Here is a 24,879-nt window from a genome sequence, read left to right on the forward strand (position 1 = left end):
TGCCTCTTAATGTACATTCCACACACCCTGGCTGAGACTGAATGGTATTTCAGTTGAAATGTGCGGTAAAATGTAATTGTGAAGAGGAGGAAGTCTTTGATAATCTCTGTACTTAAGGAAGGTCTAAAGTTTTAAAGGCCACCTGGTTAGTTTTATCCAGCCTATTTGTGTTAGTAGAGTTAGCTGGAACTGCACAAAGTAACTTTTTGGTAGACCTTAATCTGTAGAAGTTTTCAGAGAGAATGAATGCTCAAGTAATTCTAATGAATTTTTAAAGCTGCCTCTACGGGCTTTTAGATAAGGTAAAAAACCCTGCTAGAGCATAATTAGATTTAGCTGTCCAGTTGCCTGATGAATTCTTTGGTCAAAGTCTGGAATTAATTTATTTTTCAAGCTTTGGAAGAAAGTTACAGTGGGTTCTGTGTTGAATGTGAGGGAATGAGAGCACTGATCAGGTTTTATCTGACTGCAGTGTTTAACAGAAAATTTTAAAATTTTTCTCGTTCCAGGTTACCTGTGCAAGTGCCACTTCTTTTGATCTAAGGAAGCACTGTTCAGTACATAGGAATTTGCCATTTTTTCCATGTTGTGTAGACAAAATAGAATCCTCTTCAGAATTTCTAATCTAGTATAGGCTTGAGACACCCTGGGAATTAACGTGTGGGTGATGCTATGTGACAGTGTAGAACACTTCACTGTAGGTTGAAAACCCGTTAATACTATCAGAGTTTTTCTCTGGAGAAGGTCTGGTTACTTCATTTCCTAAAATCAGCTGTGATTTGTAAAGATCTTAAAAGATGATAGGTTAAAAAAAGGGTGAGTATGTGCACAAACCAAAAACTTCCTAAGAATGGAAGAATATTCTTTACATCGTTTTTTTAACACATTTTATTTGTAGGAGAGTCATCACAATTGTTCTTACGCAAACAAAATAACATTTTTATTAGATGTACTGTGAAAAAAAAATCAGTTGCCCAGTGTGTTTATGTTCAGACTCCTGTCATTTTGGTGGTGTTACTGTCTACCTCTTCTTTTGTTAAAAGTACTGAAGATTTCTCCGCCCGCCCCCCCCCCCCCCCCTTATGTAGTTAGAAGCTTAGCAGTAATTAATTTACTGTTCTGAGTCTTAGGTTACAGGTCTTTTATTAAAGGCTTTCAGAAATTTGTACTTCAATAACTTTTTTTTTCCCATGGAAATCTTTGTATGGAAAGTTCCTGACATTATCTTAGCACTTCATCTTAAGTGCTATAGCATAGCTGATGTTCCCAACAATAAATTTGGCAAGACACTGTATGAGAATTTGTGGAAGAATAATGAGTAATTTGGATACATAAAATTGTGTGTCTGTAGATACGGTTACTAAATGAAAATCTGTGTGTGCATGGGGTGAATGGGCAGCTATTCTGAGAACACAGTCAAGTCCAGAGGCATGTGCTTTATTCCAAGGATGCTCCCTTTCAGCCTTGTTGAGACAGCTTGGTTAGGTGAACTCAGCCTTGCCGTTTGTGGCTGTTAGGAAAGAAGGGGTGGTGGAAGACGGATGGCCCTTTTGTTTCTGCTTTTCTTGCCACGAACTTGGATCTCTGTCGGAGAAGAGAAGGTCCAAGACCAGCTTCAGGAGTCGGAAGGCGTGTGGAAGGTCCGACGTGGGACTCGCCATTCAGGGTGGTGGCAGTAAGGGCCAAGCAGCTGCCAGGCTGAGTCCTTTGTGCTGCGCTGGGGCAAGAGGTTCAGACATTGGGGTTCACATTTGACTGGGGCCACTCAGCTGGAGGGCCACAGGGGCGGCTGGGGGGCTGCAGCTGAGCCGTTCTCTGGAGCTGGGAGCCATCAGGCTGCAGCTGCCTGCCAAGCTGTGGCCTGGCAAGGGCTGGCTTCAGCCTGAAGTGTATTTTAATGCAGGTGTGTTAAATTCCAGAGGCAAAATTTGACTAGTCAAAATGATAACGTAACACATAACTGCTTCAATTATGTGCTGACATGCAAAGCAGTGTTGCAGTGTTCCAGCGTTCGAAAGTGCACATAGAAGGCCAGATATTTAAGACCATTCTAGATGTAAACAAGCTGTGTTTTTTACTGGGATCTCTGCGCAGGGGGAAGGGTGTGCTGCCCCTGTGGAAAGTCTCTGAAAGTTAAAGAACGGGTGTGGGGCAAGCTGTGTAAGCGCTTTACCCTTTAGAAGAGCCTCCCCTGCTGCTGCCTGGGACTCGCTGCCCGCCCAGCAGCTGCGCTGCCCGTGGCACCGGCCTCAGGCGCGGCGGCGCGGCCGTTCAGCCAGGAGCCCGCGCCCGGCCCGGCCCGCGCGCTCTCTCTGTGCGCGTGCGAGGCGTTTGCGGTGGGCTCCGGCCGCCGCCATTTTGAGGGGCGGGGGGGGTCGCCGCGGGGCTCGGTGCGGTGGCTGGTCTGGGCGAGGCGGCCATGTTAAAAGACAGCAGTAAGGCGAGCGCGGGCGGGTGGGCGGCCTCCTCGGAGTCCCATACGGCCTCGGGCTCTTCCACGTCGGGGCTGGGCGGGCGAGCGGAGCCGACGACCCGCTACGCCCTGGGGCTGCTGCAGACGCCGGGAAGCACCGACGCCTTCTCCAGCGGCGCGGCGAGGCCGAGTGGCTCCAGTGGGGAAGGCCTCGCTCCCAGCCGGGCCACCAGCGGCGGCAGGGTGAAGCCGCTGGCTCCGGGAAGAGGAGGTGGGGTGCCGCGTTGCCGTCTCTGTCCGGGCCTTCATCCCTTTTCTTGCCCTCTGCCCCCTAGTCTGGGACGGGCCTCGAAAGAGCCCGCACCGGCGGTACTGGGAAGGGGGCAGCAGCGAGCAGCGTCCCTTTGTCTTGGCGACCTCTTTTTTATTATTATTATTTTTTATTCCGTTCACCCCGACAGGGCCAGGGTGGTCGTTTCTTGCACTAATTTAAAGTTTTACTGTTTTCTTAGTGTAAGTTTTTTAGATAGCAGTATCTGAGTTCCCCGCTGGGGTCAATAAGCTGGTTGGAATTGCGAGACGTTTGCTTTACTGGGGACCTGAACCACGTTCCGTTGTTAAGGGGTTTGTTTCTTGGTTGGCTGGTTTTGGGGTTTGATGTGGTTCGGATTCTTTGGCCCGTTAGCCCCAGTCTCCCGACCCCCCCCCCCCCCCCCCCCCCCCCTCGCAGCCCGGCACGGCGAGCCTCCGCCTCGCCCCGTCCGGAGGCTGGAACCTGCCGGCAGAGGCAGTGTCTTGGCAGGCGGGAAAACGTAGCTCAGCTTGTGGGTTTTTTTCGGTGGAAAAGCTATAGAAAGAATTGGAAATAATTTTAACGCTTGCTGAAGTGCATTCTGAAGTAGACACGTCTCTAGTATGCATAAAATGTGAAGAAGGTAATGCGGTTGTGATCAGTCGTGAATCCTAGGAGAAACCCAAGCAACAAACAAAACCTACAAAACCTAGAATGCTGATTTGAGCAGGGCACGATTTATGTGTTAAACGTTGTTTTTAAAAAATAGCTGTAGGTGTTTGGTTCATCTGGTCTTTCAAAGTGTGGGTTTTTTCCCCATGTTAACAGCAGAGTCTCTTTTGCCAAACCTCTGAGAGAACTTATGCCAAAATCTAAGTGAATGCTATTTTAAAAATAATCTGTATGTATTGCAGTGCACTCTTTTTAAAAAAAAATTAACGATCTGAACTAATAACGTTTTTTTTCAGCTGTCACAGTTTCATAAGATTTTCAAAAATCACACACACCCCCAAAAAAATCAGCCAACCTACCTCACCAAAACAATACTGTGAATATTTTTGTACCAACCATGAGAAAATGTCGTGCAGTCAAGGGGTCATCTGAGAACAGTACTGAAGTATTTTATCTTGTAGATCTATTTTTAATGTAACAGAAGGAACAAAAGCATTTGTGTTTGTGTGTCTCTTTAATACTTGGAATTTTTTAAGTTTTAAGTGGAAAAACTCCTTAAATTTTAATCATTTTTTGATCTTGAAAAGCAGTTACCCAAGATAGATTAAGGATGTGATGTTGTTTTTAGTTATCTCAAGGGTACTGAAAATAAGTAAAATACTTCAAATAATTTATTGAAACTAAATAGTGATCTGATATGAGGAAAAAAAGATTCACAGGACTTAAAAATGTAGGTAAATCTTAAGATACTGTACATAACAAACATGTCCTAGATTATTTTATGATTTCTGAGAGTTGAACCCTGTAAATTCAAAGGGAGATCATTCTCAAGCAGAGGTGTTTTTGAGCATGGTTCTTTGCTTTCTTTTATTGTCCTTTTTCTGAAAAAAATGCTGAGCTTTAAAACAAATTTTTCATAAACATGTGCAGTTCCAGATACACATTTTACAACTGATGGGCAAATGCGAGGTAGAGCTGAAGTAGAGCATTCTTTCATAAATCTGGAATTCATTAGGACATGAAGTTATGCATCGTAAAGTTACTTCTGTTGTATTATTTCACTCCAGCAACGTAAACAAAGATTTTTGTTGGTGCTGCAAGTAATGCCATTGTTGAAGATAACCATATAGATAAAAACTTGTTTTGAAAACGGACTGACTTTTGTTTTACTTTTGGAGAGCTTTTGTGGAATGACAGTAAAGGCTATTGCTTGGATATCTCTGTGTGTGGTATGAAAAAAAGTTTTCTAAGCTGTATAGTTATATATTGCTTTCTGAATAAAAAATTTAATGTGTCTGCTTTCAAAAGTTAATTTTTTTTCTTCCCTCCCCCACCAGAATCATATTTCGGGGACAAAAGTTCCTGTGTAGAAAATGCTAGCACATTGAATCTCACAGGTTCTTCTCTGCAAGGCCTGAATAGCACATGTATAGGAAGAACACCCCTCTCTTCTAGTAGACCTGTTTGCAGAAACCGTACTCCTCTTATAGGATATTCAGGTAAAATTAACAGCTTTTAGAGGAAGTAGTCCTACTTATATTTCTAACATTATTTTATTAAACATACTTTATTTTTAATGTGATACAGTAAGATAATGAAATATATTCATTCAAAGCACAAAACATAACATGCTCTATATGACAGAGGATGCCTGCCAATGAAAGATGCACCTATAGAGGAAAATACTACTTCAGATACTGGTTAGATGTTTTGGTATTGCAGCCTCTTGTTGTTTGCTTTGCATTCATGCTTAAGTTACCAATGTACTTAGAATTCAGACTTTTGTTAATTGTCCAAAGTGGGATTATTTTTGTGGACATGTTGCTTTTGTGTGGTGACTGAGCTGACAAGCCCGAATTTATGCACGTTTCTAATCAAGGTTTCTTTTTAGGGGCTTGTATATCATGTATCATTATTAGGGGCTTGTTTCTTGATACAAGTTTTATGCATTTTATGTTGGCATCTTCAAAGGTGTAGAGCACTTTTTTTCAGAACAACACCTATGTAGTGGCTCATTAGGTGTACATTTTGCAGTGCTTCTTATGAATAAAGTTGTGTTACAGGGTAATGATGCCTTGTGCCATGTTATGTGACTGTGTGCTCTGGTAGTGCAGAAGTAAAGAGATTCAAAGTTAGTTCTTTCACATTCTGACTAATTATCAATTGAGTCTTTAGTGTTCTTGAAGTTATTTAATGGTAATTTTCTGAAGCAATTAAATTATTTTAAAATTTATTTTTAAAAATTACTTATTCCTGGTAGGGAATACAAATTGGCTTTCCACTTGCTACTGAATTGTTGTTTTGCAAAATGCAACTAACATGAATTCTGTAATTTCCTAAAGCTGTTGTGATCCACAGTTTTCTTTGTGACTACTCCAGGAATTGGGGAATCAGAATAACTATGATGTTGAAACCCATAGGACAGATTTCTCTAGACTTTATGCAACTTAACAGTGAAACAAACCCAAGTCTCCAGTTTCCTCTGATTTTACATGTGTGGTGTTTAGCCACAAAGGAGGCTCAGGGGAGACCACCTTGCTGTCTATAACCTGAAGGGAGGTTGTAGCGAGGTGGGGTCGGTCTCTTCTTCCAAATAACAAGCAATAGGACAAGAAGCAATGGCCAGGGGAGGTTTAGGTTGGGTATTAGGAAAAATTTCTTCATGGGAGGGGTTGTCAAGCCCTGGAACAGGCTGCCTGGGGAGGTGGTGGAGTCACCATCCCTGGAGGTATTTAAAAGATGCATAGCTGTGGTGCTTAGGAGCATGGGTTAGTGGTGGGTTCGGCAGGGCTGGGTTTACAGTTGGTCGTGATGGTCTTAAAGGTCTTTTCCAACTTAAACAATTATATGATTCTGTGTTTGTGTGTGTGCATCTGTACATTTATTTATGCTTGCTGTATTGTATGTGAGATTCCTTGATCAGTCTTTCATTGATCTGTAGTAAAGGCAATGTATCCAGGATATCCCATTTTGAAGAAAGTTTGTTGGTTGCTGTATTTTTTTGTAGTGTGGCAAACTGAAAAACTAACCAGCTTCCAAATAAAATTTGTGTAATTATCATACTTTATTTGAAATGCTTATTATTATCTTCAACTTTTAGTTGCTTTGAAAAGAAGAGATAGTACTGGGATCAGCTGATGTTATGGGCCAGGGGTTGTTCTGATTAGAAGATTCAGAATAACAGTTACATTTTCAGCAGGCCTCAGATGAAACTTCATGGGAATGCTGTTGCTGACATATTGTGGCTTACAGAACACAGGTAGAATAAATGAAAGTTCAAGCTTGGGTGTGTGCAGCATCAAAGATTTCGTGCAGGTCGTAGCCAATTGCAGTTCAAATAGCCTTTTAATCTTAAATTCTTAGATAAACTCCAATTCTGATCTTGCCCTTCCTGATTTCTGGTAAGAATTAGTTTTGATTTTTGGGGTACAGATTGAGTTTACTCAGAAGAAAATGGCAGGTTTGGTGTATTACACCTCTTCAGTGGGATCTCCCTGTTTTGACAATGCTCTTATCTTGTTGCTTCTCGAGAGCAAATTCAGTGAAGAACAAGGGAAGTTAATGGTGGAAAAGAATGTAAGTGATCACTATGAAGCAGGTAGAGTTTATTGGTGTTTCAGATCAGTAAATATGCCTATGCTACCAAATCCTAATATAGTTTAGGTGTTTTTGAAAGTGTAAATGGGGCATGCCTTGTATATGCAAGTATTTTTCTTATTTTGGATACTTTAGACTTAATGGTTATTTAATAATGACGTTTTTTCTGAGTATTTAAGTGAATTCAAGAAGGTTTAAGTAAAGAATCTGTTAAATTCAGCTATTGTAAGGTTTAGTTTGGCTTTCAGCTGAAAGTTAAGATGACTGAGATTGTGAAAGGTTTTTCCAGTTTGAGAAATTATGCCAAAGTGTATGTATCGATTGCTTTTCATAGTGTGGTTGTAACTTCAGTATTGCTCAGCAGGTTGCACATTTCCTCATCTAAGTAACACAGTATGACAATCTTGGGTCACAGATTTCCAAGCAAAATGTCATTAGTAGCTTCTCCAACAGAATCTGGAAGAATGTAACACCATTTTGCAAAGATGAAACAAAAATTAGCTGAGATAGTAAAAGAAGCACTATATACATATTTTCGGTCTTTCATAGATTAAAAGTTCAGTACACAGAATTAAAATGGTATCACCCCATTAGGTAAATGTTGTGTCTAGGAAGTACTGTAATTTAGTGCTTCAAAGCAGTGCTTCTTACGTAGTGAGGCATAATTTGGCGTGTGTGGACTTTATTAGTCTTGGTTAAGACATACTGTTGTACAATCTGTGATGGCAGGCACCCAGAGGGAAGCTGGGGAGAAGTGGGAGGGTCAGCTCATTTTGTCCATCATCTTATCCCCGCCAGTTCTGATTGCAGAGGATGCCTCATCCCTGAGACTATGCTTCTTCTTGGCTCACAGTTTAGGTTTTAAACACCAAAACAGTGGCACTAGGAGACAGTTGTTTTTTGACTTGGTGCTGTTAAAGTTCAGTACTGTATGAAGTGGTGTGGGAGGAGTGAGATGAAGGAATGTGTCAAAATTCGTCTCCAGTCAACTATACTGCAGTCCGCCATAGCTGAACACAGAACAGCCCCATTTATGAAATTAGCTGTTTTGATCTGAATAATGTGAGATTACGAATCATAGGTCTATAGAGTTCAGTTTAGGTATAAACATCAGGTTTATTGTAGGTCTACAGTACCATCCCAAGGTAGATTTGCTATGTTATGTTGGGTAAATTGCTAGAACAGCTGGGTTGGGGGTTTTATCTACGTGGGAAAAGAAAGAAGACTAGATAAGAAAATACAATGAGGTTTAGGGTCTTCAGAAAGGAAGACATTAGGTGTTAAGGAGCTTTAATCTTAATTTTTACATTTATTTTTTGTAAGGGGTGTCTTGGAATCATGGGTAGATATTTGAAGAAGGAGATGAGATTAGTTGAGTTTGTGATATTGGAAAATTTAATTCAAAGCAATTTTAAGATGCTAAGAATGTTTCTTAAAAAAACATGAAAATGAAAATCAAATTATTGGTTCTCAAGCATACTTTATATGTATGCATTTTAGAATAGTTTAATAAGTTTAGTGTAAAATCAGATGAAATATATATGTATATGAAAAAGACATTTGTTTCCCCTAGCTTGGTGAGATCTAAGCCACCTTGATCCAAGTTGTGCTTTTAGTAGAATATTATGTTACAGTATCTCTCTGCAATTAATATATCCAATTTTAACTAGTGGTAATAGCTGTGCATTGTCTTGATTTTAAAATGGCAAATGTTTAATAATAGCCATGCCTTTAGGAGTTTAGTAAACATCTTTTTTGTTTAGTACAGAGATGGTGACTCAGAAGTGGTGTTTTCACTTGCTACAGAAATGTGATTAGTTCTGACAGTCTCGAATGCATTCAGTAAGTCTTCTAATGTCAGATTATGATGTTCATACTTGGGAAGGTGTGCCTTGTCTATGGTACGGCAAGTAAGGAGTTTTTAATTGTTAATGAAGTTTGGTAAACTGAAAGGGCTTTCCACAGATGTGGGAATATAAACACATATTTAACTTGGAATGGCAAAGTATAATTCTGTTAATGGAAAGTGGTGGCTTGTAACTGAATATATGGAATGTTTTACAGCTACATCCTCATCTGCAGTCTCTGCTCATACCGTTGCATCAGTTATTGTAGCTGTAGTAGAAGGAAGAGGCCTTGCCAGAGGTGAAGTAGGAATGGCCAGTATTGACTTAAAAAATCCTGAGGTCGTATTGTCACAATTTGCAGACAATACAACTTATGCCAAGGTATTGTTGCATACTTAATTGCAGTATCCCTTACAGGCTAATTATTTTGTCTGTCTGTCTTAACAAAGCTTATGACCAATGGGAAATTAATTTTTTAATTTATAGAAGAAATTTCACAAAAGTTAAAGGAACAAGTTCTAGAAAATGTGCAGCGTTGAAGGGACTGCTATTTCATGTGTCTCAGATTTTAGATAAAGAGGAAATAATATTTTGCAAAAGAAAAATAGCCTTTCTGCAGAAAAATAGTGTTTGGACTATGTGGGAGTGAGATGCCTGGCTTTGAAGAACATTGGACAATAGGTGGTAGTAGAACTTGCAAATATTTTCATCAGGCAAAACAAAACAACTCTTGAGAGCAGGGCTGTGTAAATGGGGGGGAGGGGGGCGGAGCTGGGCAGGAGTAGAATAACTGCAGGGTCAGCTTTGTATGGTTGCACAAATACTCCTTCTCAGTTAGTTCAAAATGAAATTTACTCAAGTCTACAGCCAGGTGTTCTGCCTGCCAGCACTGCATACTCAACATTAATTGTGAGAGTAAACTGGTTTATGCAACAGCAGTGTTAGTAAAACATCTTAGTTAAATGGTTTTGTTGTTGATACGCATGCTGGAAAATAATGTGGCTTATAGCATCTTTACAGTAGTCAAAGAAATAAAACCTAAATTTAATTAGGAGACTAAGTAGATGTAACTCAGAATATAAACGGCTATCAATGTGTTGTATAATGTCTTTTTTTTTTTTTTTTTTTTTTGACCATTAGTACTTTTAAAGCTTCTCCTGGCCTTAACACACGTAAGTACATATTGCACCTGGCAGCTACAGAAATACTTCCGTAATAGACAGTACTAAAAATAAAAATGAAATGTGCATCTTGAAAATGTGAGTGCATGAAAAAATGTAGACATTCAGATGATTATGTGATTTTTTTTTTTTGTTCAGGTTATTACTAAACTCAAGATTTTAACACCACTAGAAATAATAATGTCAAACACTGCTTGTGATGCAGGGAGCACAACAAAATTGTTCAGTCTGATAACAGAACATTTCAAGGTAAGCTCTTAAATTTCATTCCCTGTTTTAGAGTTCTTGTTGATCACTTTGATTCTTGATTTGAAAGTTTTCTACAACTTCTGAAACTTAAACACAGCCACATTTTGTGTTTTCTGTCATTTTTTGGGCCAAATTTTACCACGGTAAAGAATCTAAATGCAGCTTCAGCATTGCTAGTTCTAATCCTGACAATTACAGAGTTAAGTATATTAGTAATTACAGCTGGAAGTTTTAAATGTGTGGCATTGAAGTAATTTGAGCAATACTGAACCTTGGAAAGAATCAGAGATCAAAAAAGCAAGCATTGTCCTTTGCTGCTCCTTTGTTTTCTCAACCTGATAAATAGATGGGGCTAGTGTATCACAGAATAGGAAAAAGAGCACTGACAAAGTAAGAGGCTGAGATGAACTAGCATGCATAATTTATGAGTATTCAAGTCTCAGAACTTTTAAAAAACTGTAGTAATTACTACTTGAATTGTTTCCATGTCTACACTGCTGATGGCTCCTTCATGAGTCCTCTTTTCCTTACTGACTTCTCTCCTCTTTTTCTTGCATAAATCACTGGTGCATTGTGCATATTCAGTTACATTAACCTGCATATCTTTATTCCCTATTTACCATTGAAGGCTTGATAAGGCCTTTACCTTATCAAAAGGCTTTACCTTTGGGCTTTACCTTAAAAAAGGCTTTACCTTTGGGCTTAAACCTTGGCAAGGGAAAACTACGCTTTGAATCTGAGCATCAATGCTAGCATGAAAATAAGTTGTCTCAAAAAGTCATTAACTTTATCCAAATCCAAGTTAAATTCACAATGTGGACTAGCTAGCTCTTGAGAAGAAAAGCAATACCCAAGAAAAAGCCTATGTTAATTGACTTAAAGCAGTCATATGAGCCTTTTTGTATGTGCTCACTACCAGAGAGAAGGAAAGATGAGTTCCAATAGTATGGCTTGCTTGTGCTAAGAAGCTAGAATGAATAGTTCTGTAAAGACAGTTGAACGGGTTGATAGATTTTCTTGGAAACATGTATCACTAGCAAAATAGGGAAATCTGTCTGGTGAAAAACTCTCTGTAACTTTTTAAACTATTTGCTTTTCACCCCATCTTCACAGAATGTGACTTTTACAACTGTCCAGAGAAAATACTTCAATGAAACAAAGGGTTTGGAATACATAGAACAATTGTGTGCATCTGAATTCAGCACTGTTTTCATGGAGGTTCAGTCAAAGTATGTTTAAATAAGGAAAAAAGCATATTGTGTCCAGATAAGTTTTTAACAGCTTTTTACATACATACATAGTACACAGGTCTGTGGCTTGTTGCAAAAGTTAGAAAATAAAACAGAGCTGTGTTTTTTGGGTTTTTTTTGTGGTGTTTTTTTTTTTTGCCCTCCAGTGTTTCTGATATATCTAGAAACTTAAATAGAAAGCCTGTTACAGATTCTGGTTTTTTTTTTTCTGAGTTTTCATAGACTTCCATAGTCTCCTTTTCCTTCTTTATTTAACGATACAATGTAACAGCTGTGATTGCCTGCCTTTCTGGCCTCAGCAGATGTTTTCCTTTTACCATCACTTTTGAGTAATGATACTTGGTGACCTGGGTCTTCATTTCAAGTCATGTGTAACTACTGAAATATGTATGTTAACAATAGCAGCTATGTAGAGGTGGGCTATCAAGTGTACAGACAGTCAAACATTCATGAATATTTGGTTTACCATGCACATATGTGCACTGTACATGGGTTAGAACATACTTAAAATGTTCTGCTTTTTCAGTGCTTATCCCAGTAGTTGTCAAGCAGAAGTGTGAATGTGATTTCTGTAGTGCACTGCTTGGTTTTGTGGTACTTAAATAGCACTATTTAACATTCATTAAAGCTTGTTTCTTTCGAAGGTATTACTGTCTTGCAGCTGCTGCAGCTTTGCTAAAATATGTTGAATTTATTCAAAATTCAGTTTATGCTCCTAAGTCACTCAAGGTGCGTTTCCAGGGGAGTGAGAAAACAGCTATGATAGATTCTTCATCAGCGCAAAATCTTGAACTAGTAATTAATAACAGAGATCCTCGGTAAGAATATTTAAGTTTACAAATTACACTTTTATATAAAGTTGTATTTCACCAAGTATCCTTGATGTTTGTGTCAGAACTGACTGTTACATTCATTTCTGTATGACAGAATTTACATACCATTCAGAGCTTTTTTAAAAAAATAATATTTGGACAGAGTAATGCGTTACAATTTGGCAAAAAATTTCTAGCTTAGGAAATCCTACAAGTAAATTGCAGGAATAGATGGTACATAGTCATCTTTGCATTGATTTCTGTATTTTATTCAAACTTACAAATGATAATGCAAAATTTCACAGATTGCAAAATGAAGGAGGCAACGTTTTTGCAAGAAGTTGCTTATGTTGGATTAAAATGCCTAGGTTTTATTCATTTCACACAAGATAAAGGCTCCAGGCTTGAAAGGTTGTTTTGTTTTCCTTTAGTCGTAAGGAATAGTGGCAAACACAGTAATTGCTGTAAGGATGGTCACAGGGAATGTGGTACTTGATTGGATGGTATTTCTCCACAATGAGAACAGTGCCTGGAGCACTTCCTTCACCGGGACTTACTTGCCTTCTAGGCAGAAGCAGCTGCAAGGCTTACTTTCTCAAGACTGTTATTCTTGTTAGAAACATGGAAAGTTTCTTGGAAAAAAGACTTGGAACTTGTACTTTGCTGCCTGCCAAGTTCAGAGATCCACCTCTATTCAGAAGTCTACTCATCACCTCAATACGAAAAGGGGAGCCTGGAGATTCCTCACACTCCCAATTATTACTCATAAGAGCTTTCCACTTGGAGAGATATCATAGAATGGCTTGGATTGGAAGGGACCTTTAAAGTTCATCTAGTTCCAAACTCCCTGCTGTGGGCAGAGACATCTTTGACTAGATCAGTCATCCTTAGACTTCTGCCACTGCTTTCTTCCCTTTCCAGAATTTCTGTGGGCAGTACACAGTTAGATCTGTTCTTCAGAACTGGGAGGTAATTACAGTTTCTTTCTGTTAATCTGTCATGCTCTGCCCCCAGTTCCTTCTTGTTTGCTTCATTGCTTCGTATGTAACTCTAGGAGCCAGCCACTCTTAAGATCGGTGAGATTTTCAGAGCAATATTTCTCTGAAAGCTGCTGCTAATTCCACAGATTGTTTTGAGAGGAAGGAGGTCACAGGAGGAACTGAGCAACAGTAAACTGCTTCAAGACACTCTCTCTCCCCCTACCCCCCTCATTATTGCTGGAGAAATTTTGCTGACCCAGTGGCAAGTTTGAATCAGGCCACACAGAGCTATTTTCATTACATAGATTTTACCTCTAAAGCGTGGTTAGATACCTTTGTATCAGATACTAACAGGTAAAAGTTAATAGTACAGGCACACACCAGAAACGCCTAAATCAAGTTTTTGTGCTAGTGGAGGGGCTTGTCTTTCTTAATTTATGGTAGGAGGAAATGAGCCTTCAGTTGCTTAAAGGTAGGCGGTGTAGATACTATCCCAAATGTAGAGTTCCCCTTAAGTCTTGTCATGAGTTGTGTATTGTGGTAAATATGTCCTTAATAAAACTGGGTTTGAATTTCCCCCTTTCTTAATTCTCTGGACTGTTGCTTTGTTCTTTTATAATGTGATATTTCAGGAGTTTCTGTACTATCTATCTATTTTCGTGCAGTTTGTTTTGTATACTTGTATCAGATTTCTTCCTATACGAGTTCTGGTTTCAATCAATGTTTATATGGCCCCAGTGTTTTCACTGGTTTTCGTTCAAGCCAGTAGCTTTGAAAGCTTCAGTTGTCTGAAACTGTTTAGGTATGTACTAGATGTAAATATTTATTATATTTATATATATATTTATATATGTATAAAAATGCTGTTTCTTTTAAACAGATACAATCAACACTTATGTTGAGACCCTGGGATGTGTAACATGTAAAAGCCATGAATATGAAAATAATGTTTATAATTCATAAGCATGTTATTTGGCTCCTGTATTGGCTGTGAGGTAGTTCTTTAAAAAAACAAAATAGACGCTTATTTCTCTGTTGGGCTTCTAAGTATTTTAAATGTTTTTCAGAGATGTATTTTGATGAAAATGTTCTGATTAGTATTTGATCTCAGATTAGAGTTTGCCTCATTTTTAGAGGGTTAGTTTTGTTCACTTTTCATTAGCTCGGTTGAGGACAAAGGTGAACTACACTGCTGCAGTAGGAATAGAATGCTACCACAATGGTAGCGATGGGGGGTCAAATGGGGGGTGCTAAGCATCCCAAAAAGCGTATCTCGAATTTGTAGGATACCCTTGCCTGAAAATTTCACTTGATATTTACCATCTTTATTTTTGTGAGTGTATTCTTTGTGTAATTTTTTTCCCCCCTCTCAAAAGGAACAGTCACACACTTTTTGGTGTCCTAAATTACACTAAAACTCCAGGTGGAAGTCGAAGACTTAGATCCAGTATCCTGGAGCCATTAGTTGATGCTGAAACAATTAACATGAGACTGGACTGTGTTCAGGAATTACTCCAGGATGAGGAGCTCTTTTTTGGTCTTCAAGCAGGTAGTAGTTAATTGGTGGTTAATAGGTAGTTTTTAGAATACATATTATTATATTTCTTTTTAAACTTTTTTTTTCTAATCCGTGAAAGCATGCAGTGCTTAATATGTTCGAAAAGTATTCTTTTAATGGTTTGTCAGGTGACATCAGGTGACACATATAGTGCACACTTTATTTTTTGAAGTAATCTTTATGGTAGTGATACTTTTCTCCAGTATTTTGCTAAGAAAAGTGAATTTCTCTGATCAAATGGATAGAAGTCAGTGAGCCAATAGATTTTTCAAACAATTTGCGTTTGTTTCTTCACCTCTATGGCTAGATATGCACTATGTTGGAAGTATACAAGTATACATAATGTATATGTTAAAATCCATGAAGGTAGCATTGATGCAATATGTGTTGTGGATGCATATTTTTTTTTGATTGCTTCATAAATAGTTGTCCAGAGAAATATAAGAAAAAATACAATACCAGAGTAGGAGTTAGTCCACCTGAAGCTGAGTCATATAATCTTAATCTTTATCACAAGAGACATATGATTCAATCTAACAAAAAGAATAATGCTGAACTGATAAATGTCCACCTGTACAATAATCACTACATGCTTAGGCATAGTAAGTGTAGTAATGACAAAATAATTTAGATAGAAGCTGGATTTAACCTGGGTTTTTTTTCTGGTAAATAATTTGTGAAGATAGAATGAAAGAAAGAGATCAGCATAAGTATTGCTAAGTAATTGTGTGCATTTTTTAAAATTTGGCTTTATTACAATTCTACTGTTCAATTTCTGTTCTGTTTACTTTTGTTTTACAGTTATCTCAAAATTCCTGGATACAGAACAACTACTTTCAGTTTTGGTACAAATTCCAAAGCAAGATACAGTATGTTTTGAAGTACACCTTAGATGATCAGTTATCTGTCTATAACACGCAATATATAAATGTGGTAACTTTAAATTTGCATGATATGATAAGAAAAAGACTGCACCTTAAAAAAACATGGAATAATGTTATAGATTGAGACTATAGCTTATGTTACAGCAGTAGAAGATTCTCATAGGAGAATGTTAGAAAAATTTGGGTTTGCTTCAATATCACATTCTACGCAAACGTGACTTCCAAAAATGTTTACTCATTCATCACTCCCCACTTTTATTCTTCATAAGTGGAATCCAGTTTGACAGTATTAAGATGAGAGGGGAGAATTTTCTTCACATCAGCATAAAAGAAAAAAGTGTGTGGCAGAAATTTGCTTTCTTATTTTTGGAGGTTAATGCAGTTTTTGATAGCCTAAAGAAAATTAAGCATCTTTTTCACTAGAAATTAAATAACTTCTTAGCTTTCATGAAATACAAATCTATAGGTATTAGTCTTCATTGCCTGAAAAAACATTTTTAAAAAGGTTCTTAAGAAGTGCTGTGACTTTGCTCAACTGTGCTTATAATACAGATAAATCTGTATTCAATTACAAAGTCAGTTGTGTAAACATACAAAGCCAGAACTGGGACTTACCTGTAGCTTTCCAAGACACATAGTATGAGCTATGCACAGCTTTCGTGCAGGAGTTAACAGCGATCTGAACTCTGAACTCTGATCTCTGAACAGCGATCACCTGACAGAAAATGGCATACTCACATGGACAGCATGAGCAAGCAGTATCAAATGAGACAGAAGTTTCTTCTATGCTCATAAGCAGAGAACATTATGTCTCAAGCACACAGAGCTACCTAGGTTATGAATACTGTTTAAAAGTCCTTTCTTTGTCCAATTCTTAGCTTGACCCATACCTCTCTGTTAACCTTTGAATGCAAACAATAAGTGATGTAGTGGAGAACTGATTACTCTTAAGTTTTCTCAGGGTCTTGTCTTACAGATTAAGAGAGTACCCTGCTCTTACCTGTTACCTTAAATAGCACATCTTGCAAGGCGGACCAAAATGAAATGCAGATAAAAGCATTTGTTCATAAGAGCATAACTTTGTTTAGTTGAAAGACAAGCGATACTTTATCTGCTTATGCAGGATTATCAGCTTCAGCAGGAAGGTGTTTTATCCCTTATGCACTTGGCAGTTTCACTCTGTGTGGATGCCTTATGCCTCATGTTGCACCCATTAGAGTGCTTTCAGGAACTTGACAGTCTTTCCTCCTCAGTATTTATAGTGAACTTCCCCTTTGAAGTCTTCTAGGAGGTCAAGACAGATTTAATCTTTTGCCTTGAAAATCACACTGGAATATTTTTACGGTTTTTACCAGGAGATAGTTGTGATTAATTAAACTAAGGGTTCCCTTCCTTCAGTGTGCCAATGTGTCTTTATTAGACTGGAGGTCAGCTCCTGTTCTTAATTAATTTGTAAACAAAAATTGCTGAAGGGGGGTGGGTATAAAAGCTCTCTCCCGCCTAGTGGCTATTAACATTTTTCAAAGCAAGATTATTTTTTTGTCAGACCTTGCCTTGTATATCAATCTGTATATTAACACATGCAATACAAATATCAAAACATAAATACATGTAGTACATGTAGCTTACTACTGGATCTTGGTTGAGACCAGACACTATGGTTAACCAGTGAGCTTGAGATAACTGAACCTTAGCTTTTTTCTGCTCAGCATATTGTAATCATTCCATTATAAGTTACATTTGCCTACTGTACTTGAGGCTTCCAATGCTTTTGAGGCTTATGCTCACCTGTTTCTATGCTGGTATGCCAGCATCACAGATATTTACAACTTTCTCACCTCTCAGTGTCTTCTCACATGCTGAATTACTTGCTTACATAAATGATTTCTCTAATGCCATTTAAAGAAATCAGATACAGACTCCAGTAGGAGTGTAATTAATCCAGAAAAATCTCCTTAATGACATATCCAAAAAGCTGAATGTTGATTGCTCCTGGCTTTCCTTGTAGAGATCTGTAACGTGAATAAAAGATCAGCTGTATGACTAAAACTGTCAGCCTGGGTGCCTCTATGTACATATACGACCATGTGCACCAAACTTAGCTGCAGCGTTTTCAGTCTTGATTTGGTCCAATATAGCAGAGCTTCGTATTCATGCAACAGACATGTTAATTTGAGTGCTACCTCAGCTGCTTTTATCAAATGCTAGATTAACCCATTCAGTATGTTCTGATCCCGTTCACCATACGAATTGTCACTGCAAAATGTTCCACCAGTCAACAAATGAAGTCTTCAGCTGAAAAGCCTACAGTTTCAATCGCTAAAAGTGAGCAGTATGTTCAACATGAGCATTCTGTCATCCTAAGGAGGACCATCAAGTGACAGTCTTGCTGAGATGTGTTGATTGAAAAATCATGTAATTGGTGATACGAAGTACTTCCTTTTCTGAAATCTGCATATATATGCAAATTAAAGCTATCTGGACCAAAAAAAAAAAAATCTTTAAAAGACCCTCTTGTCTCAATCATGAAGGATCCTTAGAAGTTGGATCAATATCCAACTTGTGGTGGAAATGAGGGCCATCTGCTCTGCATTACTTGGTCACCCATCTGAAGAACAAATTCAGTAGATTCCGTTTCTGATGAAGTTCCAAGCATGCGACATATTGATTGCTTCTCTGACAGGAAGAAGGTACCAGTATTTTTGGTCTAAATTAATTTCCAGGAAATATAAAAGTTAAAGTAGGGCTCATCCACTGACATAGCACATAAATCTGTAGGACTATGTCTCTAGCACAAAACCAAAGTCATCTGCTTCTCTGAATTGTTGTGCTTTACATGTCAGAGTGACTGTGGACAAATCAATTTCAGATACTGTAAAGGATAGGCTTGCATTTTAGTCATTAATGAATCATAAAGAAGTAACATTACGTAGAAGAGTTTCTGGCTATAATTGTATTCATTCAGTTTTTTCCTTTGACCCTAAAGTGCAGCATGTACAAAGATCCACTTCTAACACCAGTTAAAATTCCTAAGGAACTATTTTAGAAAAGGTACATTCCATTACGAAATACCAGCTCTTCACATATGACCATGTCTGTCCTTTGGATGTCTGATTCCATCATGGGACTGAGACCCCATATTCATTTGCAGATTATGATTCTTCTGTTAAATACATTTAGTCCAAAACAACTTTATGTAGAAGTTAAGATAAGGCGAGAGGTGTCCTCTATCACAAAAGTAGAGTTATATGCAAAGAAGAAAAGATTTCACGTGGGGTCATACTCCTGTGTCCATGTTGAAAACTAATGCTAGATTTTCTTCAGAGCCAAATAATGTGCTTAGCTATGTTGGTTTCTTAAAATCCTCTTACACAGTGCATATGTACTGTATATGCTATGCAGGACATACGCTGTGCCCTAATATCAGCAGCAAAATTCTTATAATTGTTAATGGGGCATGCAAAAGAAGGTAGAATGTGTGTGTGGACAAAACATTTTCAAGAGTGGTCTTTAAGCAAAATTTTTAAACATTTATTGCTTTTATTTATTTTTTTTAATTACATGGGTGTATGTGTAAGGATATAAATATATTATCCAAAGATGAGTCAACCAAGTTGAGTTAATTTGTGTTTAACAGCATTTATGGGAAGAGCTATGCTTCTGAATTATAAAACATAATGTATTTGCTTTGAAAGAGTACAGGCTATGTAGTTTAGAGCTATGTATACGTAGAAGATCAAAGAAGTGTTCATGGTTTGGGTTAGCAGTGTTCTCAGAGTCAATCATTGTCCATGTAGATGTATGAAAATACTACCTACTGATGGGCAGACTTATCACTGTAGGCAATGTAAAATTTAACTACACTTTTTTATGCAGTTACATGGCGAGTTGTCAAAGTGAGCTTATAAAGTATTTTAACAATTTTCTTTAGAAGTATAAAACCTTACTTACAGTTAACAATATGAGTTCTGCTAGTTCTTAGGTACTCTCTCAAACAGGCAGACATACAAACAGCTCCAATACTTGTAAAATTTTTCAACAGGTTAAAACTGCTGAATCAAAAATAACTAATTTAATTTACCTGAAGCATACTCTAGAGCTTGTGGAGCCTCTGAAAGTAAGCTGTCTTTATTTTATTTTTTTTTAAAAAAAACAACAAAAAATAAAGACCATTTCGTTCTTATTTTTTACAGAGCAGTTTGTTAAATTTCATAGAATATAGAATAGAATATCTCAAGTTGGAAGGAACCGATAGGGATCATCAAATTAAAAAAAAAGAAGTTATTTATAACTTGCAGGACACAGTACTGCCAATGTGTAAATTCTTAAGCCAGTTGAAAATACGCATTTGAGTCTAATACTCTTTAAGAGCTGAACTCCTACCATTACCTGAATAATTGATTTTGTAACAAGCATTTAACTGACATTCCTGCTCAGATTCTGTAGGCTGCTGTTGTGCAACTGTTAATGAGCCTGGGTGAATCTAAGAATTTTCAGTCATACAAAAGCCCTTTTTGGGCTACAAAAAGAAGTAACTGTTTGTGTCCATATTTTAATCTTCAACAGGCTGCTTTAAGAAGCTGTAACACATCGCTGCTAAAGGCTTACTACAATTCTCTTGAGGATACAAGGTATTTATCATAATAGTGTAGCAAGTCTGTTAGAAACTCTCACCTTAAGAACTTAAGATTAAAGATGTTGCATTTTTGCTTATTTGTAGTTAGAGGTTTAGCTCAATTCTTCTGTCTAAAAGCTGATTTTAATTGTCAAAATTCTAATTTTCAACTAATAAACAAATACAGGGAAAAAAAACAACAGAAGGTTAGCTATGATACTGCAATTGCTGATGCACTGTATTCCATTAGAAATAATTCTGAAAAGACAAAAGTAGTGGTTTCCTAGAGTATTAATAATCCAAAACTCAGCTGTTCCCTGTGTATTTGAGAAATAATTCATATCTCCCAAAGATTTGAATGATATCTTTGGTCAGACTTGGGTATAGTCGTACTTCATTCTGAGGCAAAAACAGATACGGAATTATGCTTGGTTTTAACAGTAGGTAATTTACTTTGGTTGTTTGTAATACTCTTATTTGTAATTTTTGGGTGATACTGAAAATAAAAATGGTAAAGTAATAGGTAGCTAATTATTGATACAATGGATATTGCAGATTTGGAATTATACTTGAAAAGATTACAACTGTAATTAATGATGATACAAGGTACACAAAAGGATGTCTGAGTATGAGGACCCAGAAATGCTATGCTGTTAAACCTAACATCAATGAATTCCTTGACATAGCTCGTAGAACATACACAGAAATTGTTGATGACATAGCAGGTATTTCTAAACCAAGATTTTTATTTATTTGGAGCTCAAAGTATGTTGCATCTGGCATATAGAAGCCATGTATCCATATGTATTTTAACTTTCTTCTGGGTATAAAGTATTTAGTATCAGTATAAACTGATTGTCATTGATATGTAACTGAAGTGCTTTTGAGATACTGTGATTCCTATATCTAAAACTCTTGTTGCTCCTTATCCTCTAGAAGTATGAAAAAGTTAAACAGAATTATTCCAACTAAAACATTCTGCATAAAACATGTAAATCTTTGTTTTAGCTTCTTGAATTAAGGTATCTTTGTTCTTTATATTTTAAGCAGTCTTCATGTATCTGTGGTCTACTTTTTAGCCAAGCTATTAGGAGTTGTAATATACAAACAAAAGGGATTTTAGCAAAATGTCTGTTACCGTGCTTAAGCAATCTTCCTGCATTAAGTAAAAATAGAAGTATCTGGGCCTACATAAAAAGCAGCGTGTTCAGCAGGCTGAGGGAGGTGATTCTGCCCCTCTGCTCTGGTGAGCCTCCTCCCGGAGCACTGCATCCAGCGCTGGGGTCCCTGGCACAAGAAGGTCATGGACCTCTTGGAGCGGGTCCAGGGGAGGCCACAAAACTGGTCAGAAGGCTGGGGAGCCTCTCCTGTGCAGACGAGCTGGGAGAGTTGGGGTCGTTCAGCCTGGAGAAGAGAAGGTTGTGGGGAGCCTTTCAGTATGTAAAGGGGGCTTGTAAGGAGGAGGGAGAAAGACTTGTTTTAGCAGGGCTTGTATTGACCGGAAAAGGGACGATGGTTTTAAAGTGAAAGAGGGTAGATTTATATTGGAGGTAAGGAAGAAATTTTTTACAAAGAGGGTGATGAGATGCTGGAATGGGTTTCCCAGAGAAATTGTGCATGCCCTGTCACTGGAAGTGTTCAAAGTCAGGTTGGCTGTGGCTTAGAGCAGCCTGATCTAGTGGAAGATGTCCCTGCCTGTGGAAGGGGGGCTGGACTCTGAAGGTCCCTTCCAATCCACACCATTCTATGATTCTATGTTCAGAATGTCCTAAGTTGCTAGTGTATGTTGTGAGTGGTTGGAACATGAGAGTGGTCAAGCTTAGAGCAATGAGCAGCAGGGAAGCACCACTGAGTAACTCCATTCCTCTCACAGGAGTACAACAGTTACCCTTTTTTCAGTTTTCAGAATTCTCATGATTTAACAGTACATATTCTTCTATCATCTAACAGTTCCCTGCATATGGTACCTTCTCAACTAGGAACAAGATGGATTTAAGGGGGGATTACAAATGTACACCATTACTCTTAGTCTGAGGAAAGTTGCTTAGAATTATGAACTGGTTAAAAACTGAGAGCCCGTAGTCTGCAGTTCATATTCTGTCTAGTGATTAGACATTGCTGCTGAGTGCTTGAGCAGACTTTCCTTTCTGTAGTTAGGCTCACCTGGGAGTTGATCAAATGCATGATCTGTCTTTAAAGAACACATGGATTTATCTGATTTTTCACTGGAAATTTTTTCCCAATAGCTTTGTGTGGCCACATTTGTTACATTAATATATTACTTAACTCCCTGAAGACCAACCGCAAAAGCCTTTTGTTATGTTACTTGCATGACACGTTCAGTGCCTGTAAATCACATTAACAATGTACTTTGTGCCAACACAAATATATATGTGTGTGTATGCACATAAATGCATGTAAATTGGGTCAAATCTTTATTTGTGGTATGTAGGTATGGTAACACAACTTGCAGAAAAGTACAGCCTACCAATGAAAACAGGTTTCAGCTCTGCTCGTGGATTTTTTATCCAGTTGAATGCTGATTGTTCAACTTTACCCCATGGCCAGCTTCCTCCAGAATTTACAAAGGTATCTGTACTAGATAACTTTTTTCATATGTTTGTATACTTATTGTATATAAAATGTATAATACATGAATAAAGTACACATTATACAGTAATTTAAGCAACAAAATAATTTCAGTGAAGATATCTACAAGTAAATAAAGGTATAATTGTACTTTTTCATAACTGCCCTATTTCTACTCATACTTAATATAGTCAGAAATGGGCAATTACCTGCAATTATGTTGTGTGTAAATACGAAGTCATATATCTTGCTGATAACTGCATTCTCTTGTATGGATTTTTCATAAAAAATTATATGGGAAGAATGAGACCAGGCATTGTTTTTTCTGCTTCCCCCTGCCTGGTAGTCTTCCCAGAAGTTTGATTTTTAGAAACTATTTTTTTTTCTGATAATATGTCACATTCTTGTTGTTTTGAATTCCTTGTAGATCACTAAAATGAAAAACACATATAGCTTCACTTCAGCAGATTTAATAAAAATGAATGAAAGATGTCAGGAATCCCTGAGAGAGATATATCACATGACCTACTTGTAAGACCATTTAAAACTATTTCATATTTTCTAACTACATTTATTTTGGCCAATTAACAGCTAATTACAAGTTTCCTTAACGCTGTCTTTCTGTTACCACTACTTACAGAAATAATCCAAAGTGGCGCTGGTCAAGTGTACTTCCTGAGGCAAAAAAACCCCTCACAAAGTGTGTATTGTATTAAATGTGGTTACAAATATATAGACATTTATTAATAAGGGTGGCCATCATATTTGTTAAATGTTTATGGATGAATTATCTACACAAAATGACAGAAGGAATGCTTTAGTTTTGTAATGCAGAATCATTACTTTTAATCAGTTCCTTGCATTTAGAGAAGAACTGTTTGTTTCTGTATTTTGTCCTTGCTGCATGTTGTGTTGCTCTGCTGTCTATATCAGAAGACTTCCTAAGTGTAATGTTGCATGTCAGTTCTATGGAAATTATTTCTAGAAACCATGTGGGGTTTTTATTAAAGTGAAGCTTAAGGGAGTTAGAGTCACATTTGACATGTTAATAAAACATACTTGATTCCATGGCTGTATTTTTAGTTCATTCTCTCTGTGAAGATTTCTTATGAGCTGTTGGTATTTGAGTTATGCGTCTTGTGTCTGATAGCAGAATTTGATATGAGGTGATGGTATAAGATTTTGATTTGCTTCAAAGAAATTTATACATTTGTTTGCATTTGGCAGAGGTGATTGCATTTTGTGAGTAACCTCCTGCCCTAATGTGTGCAGTATGAACATTATTAACTTGCTTTATTTCTTTAGGTTGTATGAAATGACGGAATGTACTGTGCAACAACTAAAATCAGTGTCTTATTTCAGAATAGTGTGTAAACTACTGAATGAGATCTATGAACACATTCATTGCCTATACAAGCTGTCTGACATCGTGTCAATGCTGGATATGCTGCTTTCATTTGCCCATGCCTGCACTCTTTCCGATTATGGTAAGTTTATTCTTTGATTCTGTCACAGGCCAGATAAAGACACTCCTGCTGGAGAATATCCAGTCTGTTTTGTCTTTTCTTCATTGCTGAGCCCACGTTATTTATTCTTGTGGGTATCTGTGTGCTTTAGGTGTGTATCTCTGGTCTGTCCTTGCCAGTTTTGTGCCTATGTTCTTTCTGCTTCTATTCATTTAAATTACATTCTGCCATTTAGCTGCTGTAAGCCTTCACAGCTGGTCTTTTCAAGTTAGCCAGTTTAAGCATACTTGGTTCAAAAGCAGAAATCTGTGGACATCTGAGTTTACACTTCTGTTCTGGAAGGGCAGAAGATAATATAACCAGACCAGCATTAAGTATTTACTGTAAAACAAAAGACGTAGCTACCTTTGTTTATCTGCTTCAACTTCTATAGCACTTTTAGACATTTTTGGAAGTAGTCTTCTAAGGAATCCA

General features: G+C 37.7%; 1 protein-coding gene across 1 annotated transcript in view; it reads left to right on the forward strand.

Moving 5' to 3' along the window:
- Positions 1-71: 71 nt before the first annotated feature.
- The window catches only part of MSH4 (mutS homolog 4), a 32,311-nt gene continuing 7,503 nt past the window's right edge, over positions 72-24,879 (forward strand). The window contains exons 1-14 of the mRNA XM_040610481.1: positions 72-2,684; positions 4,715-4,876; positions 9,039-9,202; positions 10,141-10,251; positions 11,365-11,480; positions 12,146-12,319; positions 14,670-14,842; positions 15,653-15,720; positions 19,778-19,852; positions 20,302-20,366; positions 20,906-21,075; positions 22,803-22,939; positions 23,367-23,470; positions 24,302-24,426. Of these exons, the coding sequence (XP_040466415.1) occupies positions 2,420-2,684; positions 4,715-4,876; positions 9,039-9,202; positions 10,141-10,251; positions 11,365-11,480; positions 12,146-12,319; positions 14,670-14,842; positions 15,653-15,720; positions 19,778-19,852; positions 20,302-20,366; positions 20,906-21,075; positions 22,803-22,939; positions 23,367-23,470; positions 24,302-24,426 (1,909 nt within the window). The 5' untranslated portion in view covers positions 72-2,419. The remainder of the gene's footprint in view (positions 2,685-4,714; positions 4,877-9,038; positions 9,203-10,140; positions 10,252-11,364; positions 11,481-12,145; positions 12,320-14,669; positions 14,843-15,652; positions 15,721-19,777; positions 19,853-20,301; positions 20,367-20,905; positions 21,076-22,802; positions 22,940-23,366; positions 23,471-24,301; positions 24,427-24,879) is intronic.

This window comes from Falco naumanni, chromosome 11 (assembly GCF_017639655.2).
Source record: "Falco naumanni isolate bFalNau1 chromosome 11, bFalNau1.pat, whole genome shotgun sequence".
Lineage (NCBI taxonomy): Eukaryota > Metazoa > Chordata > Aves > Falconiformes > Falconidae > Falco > Falco naumanni.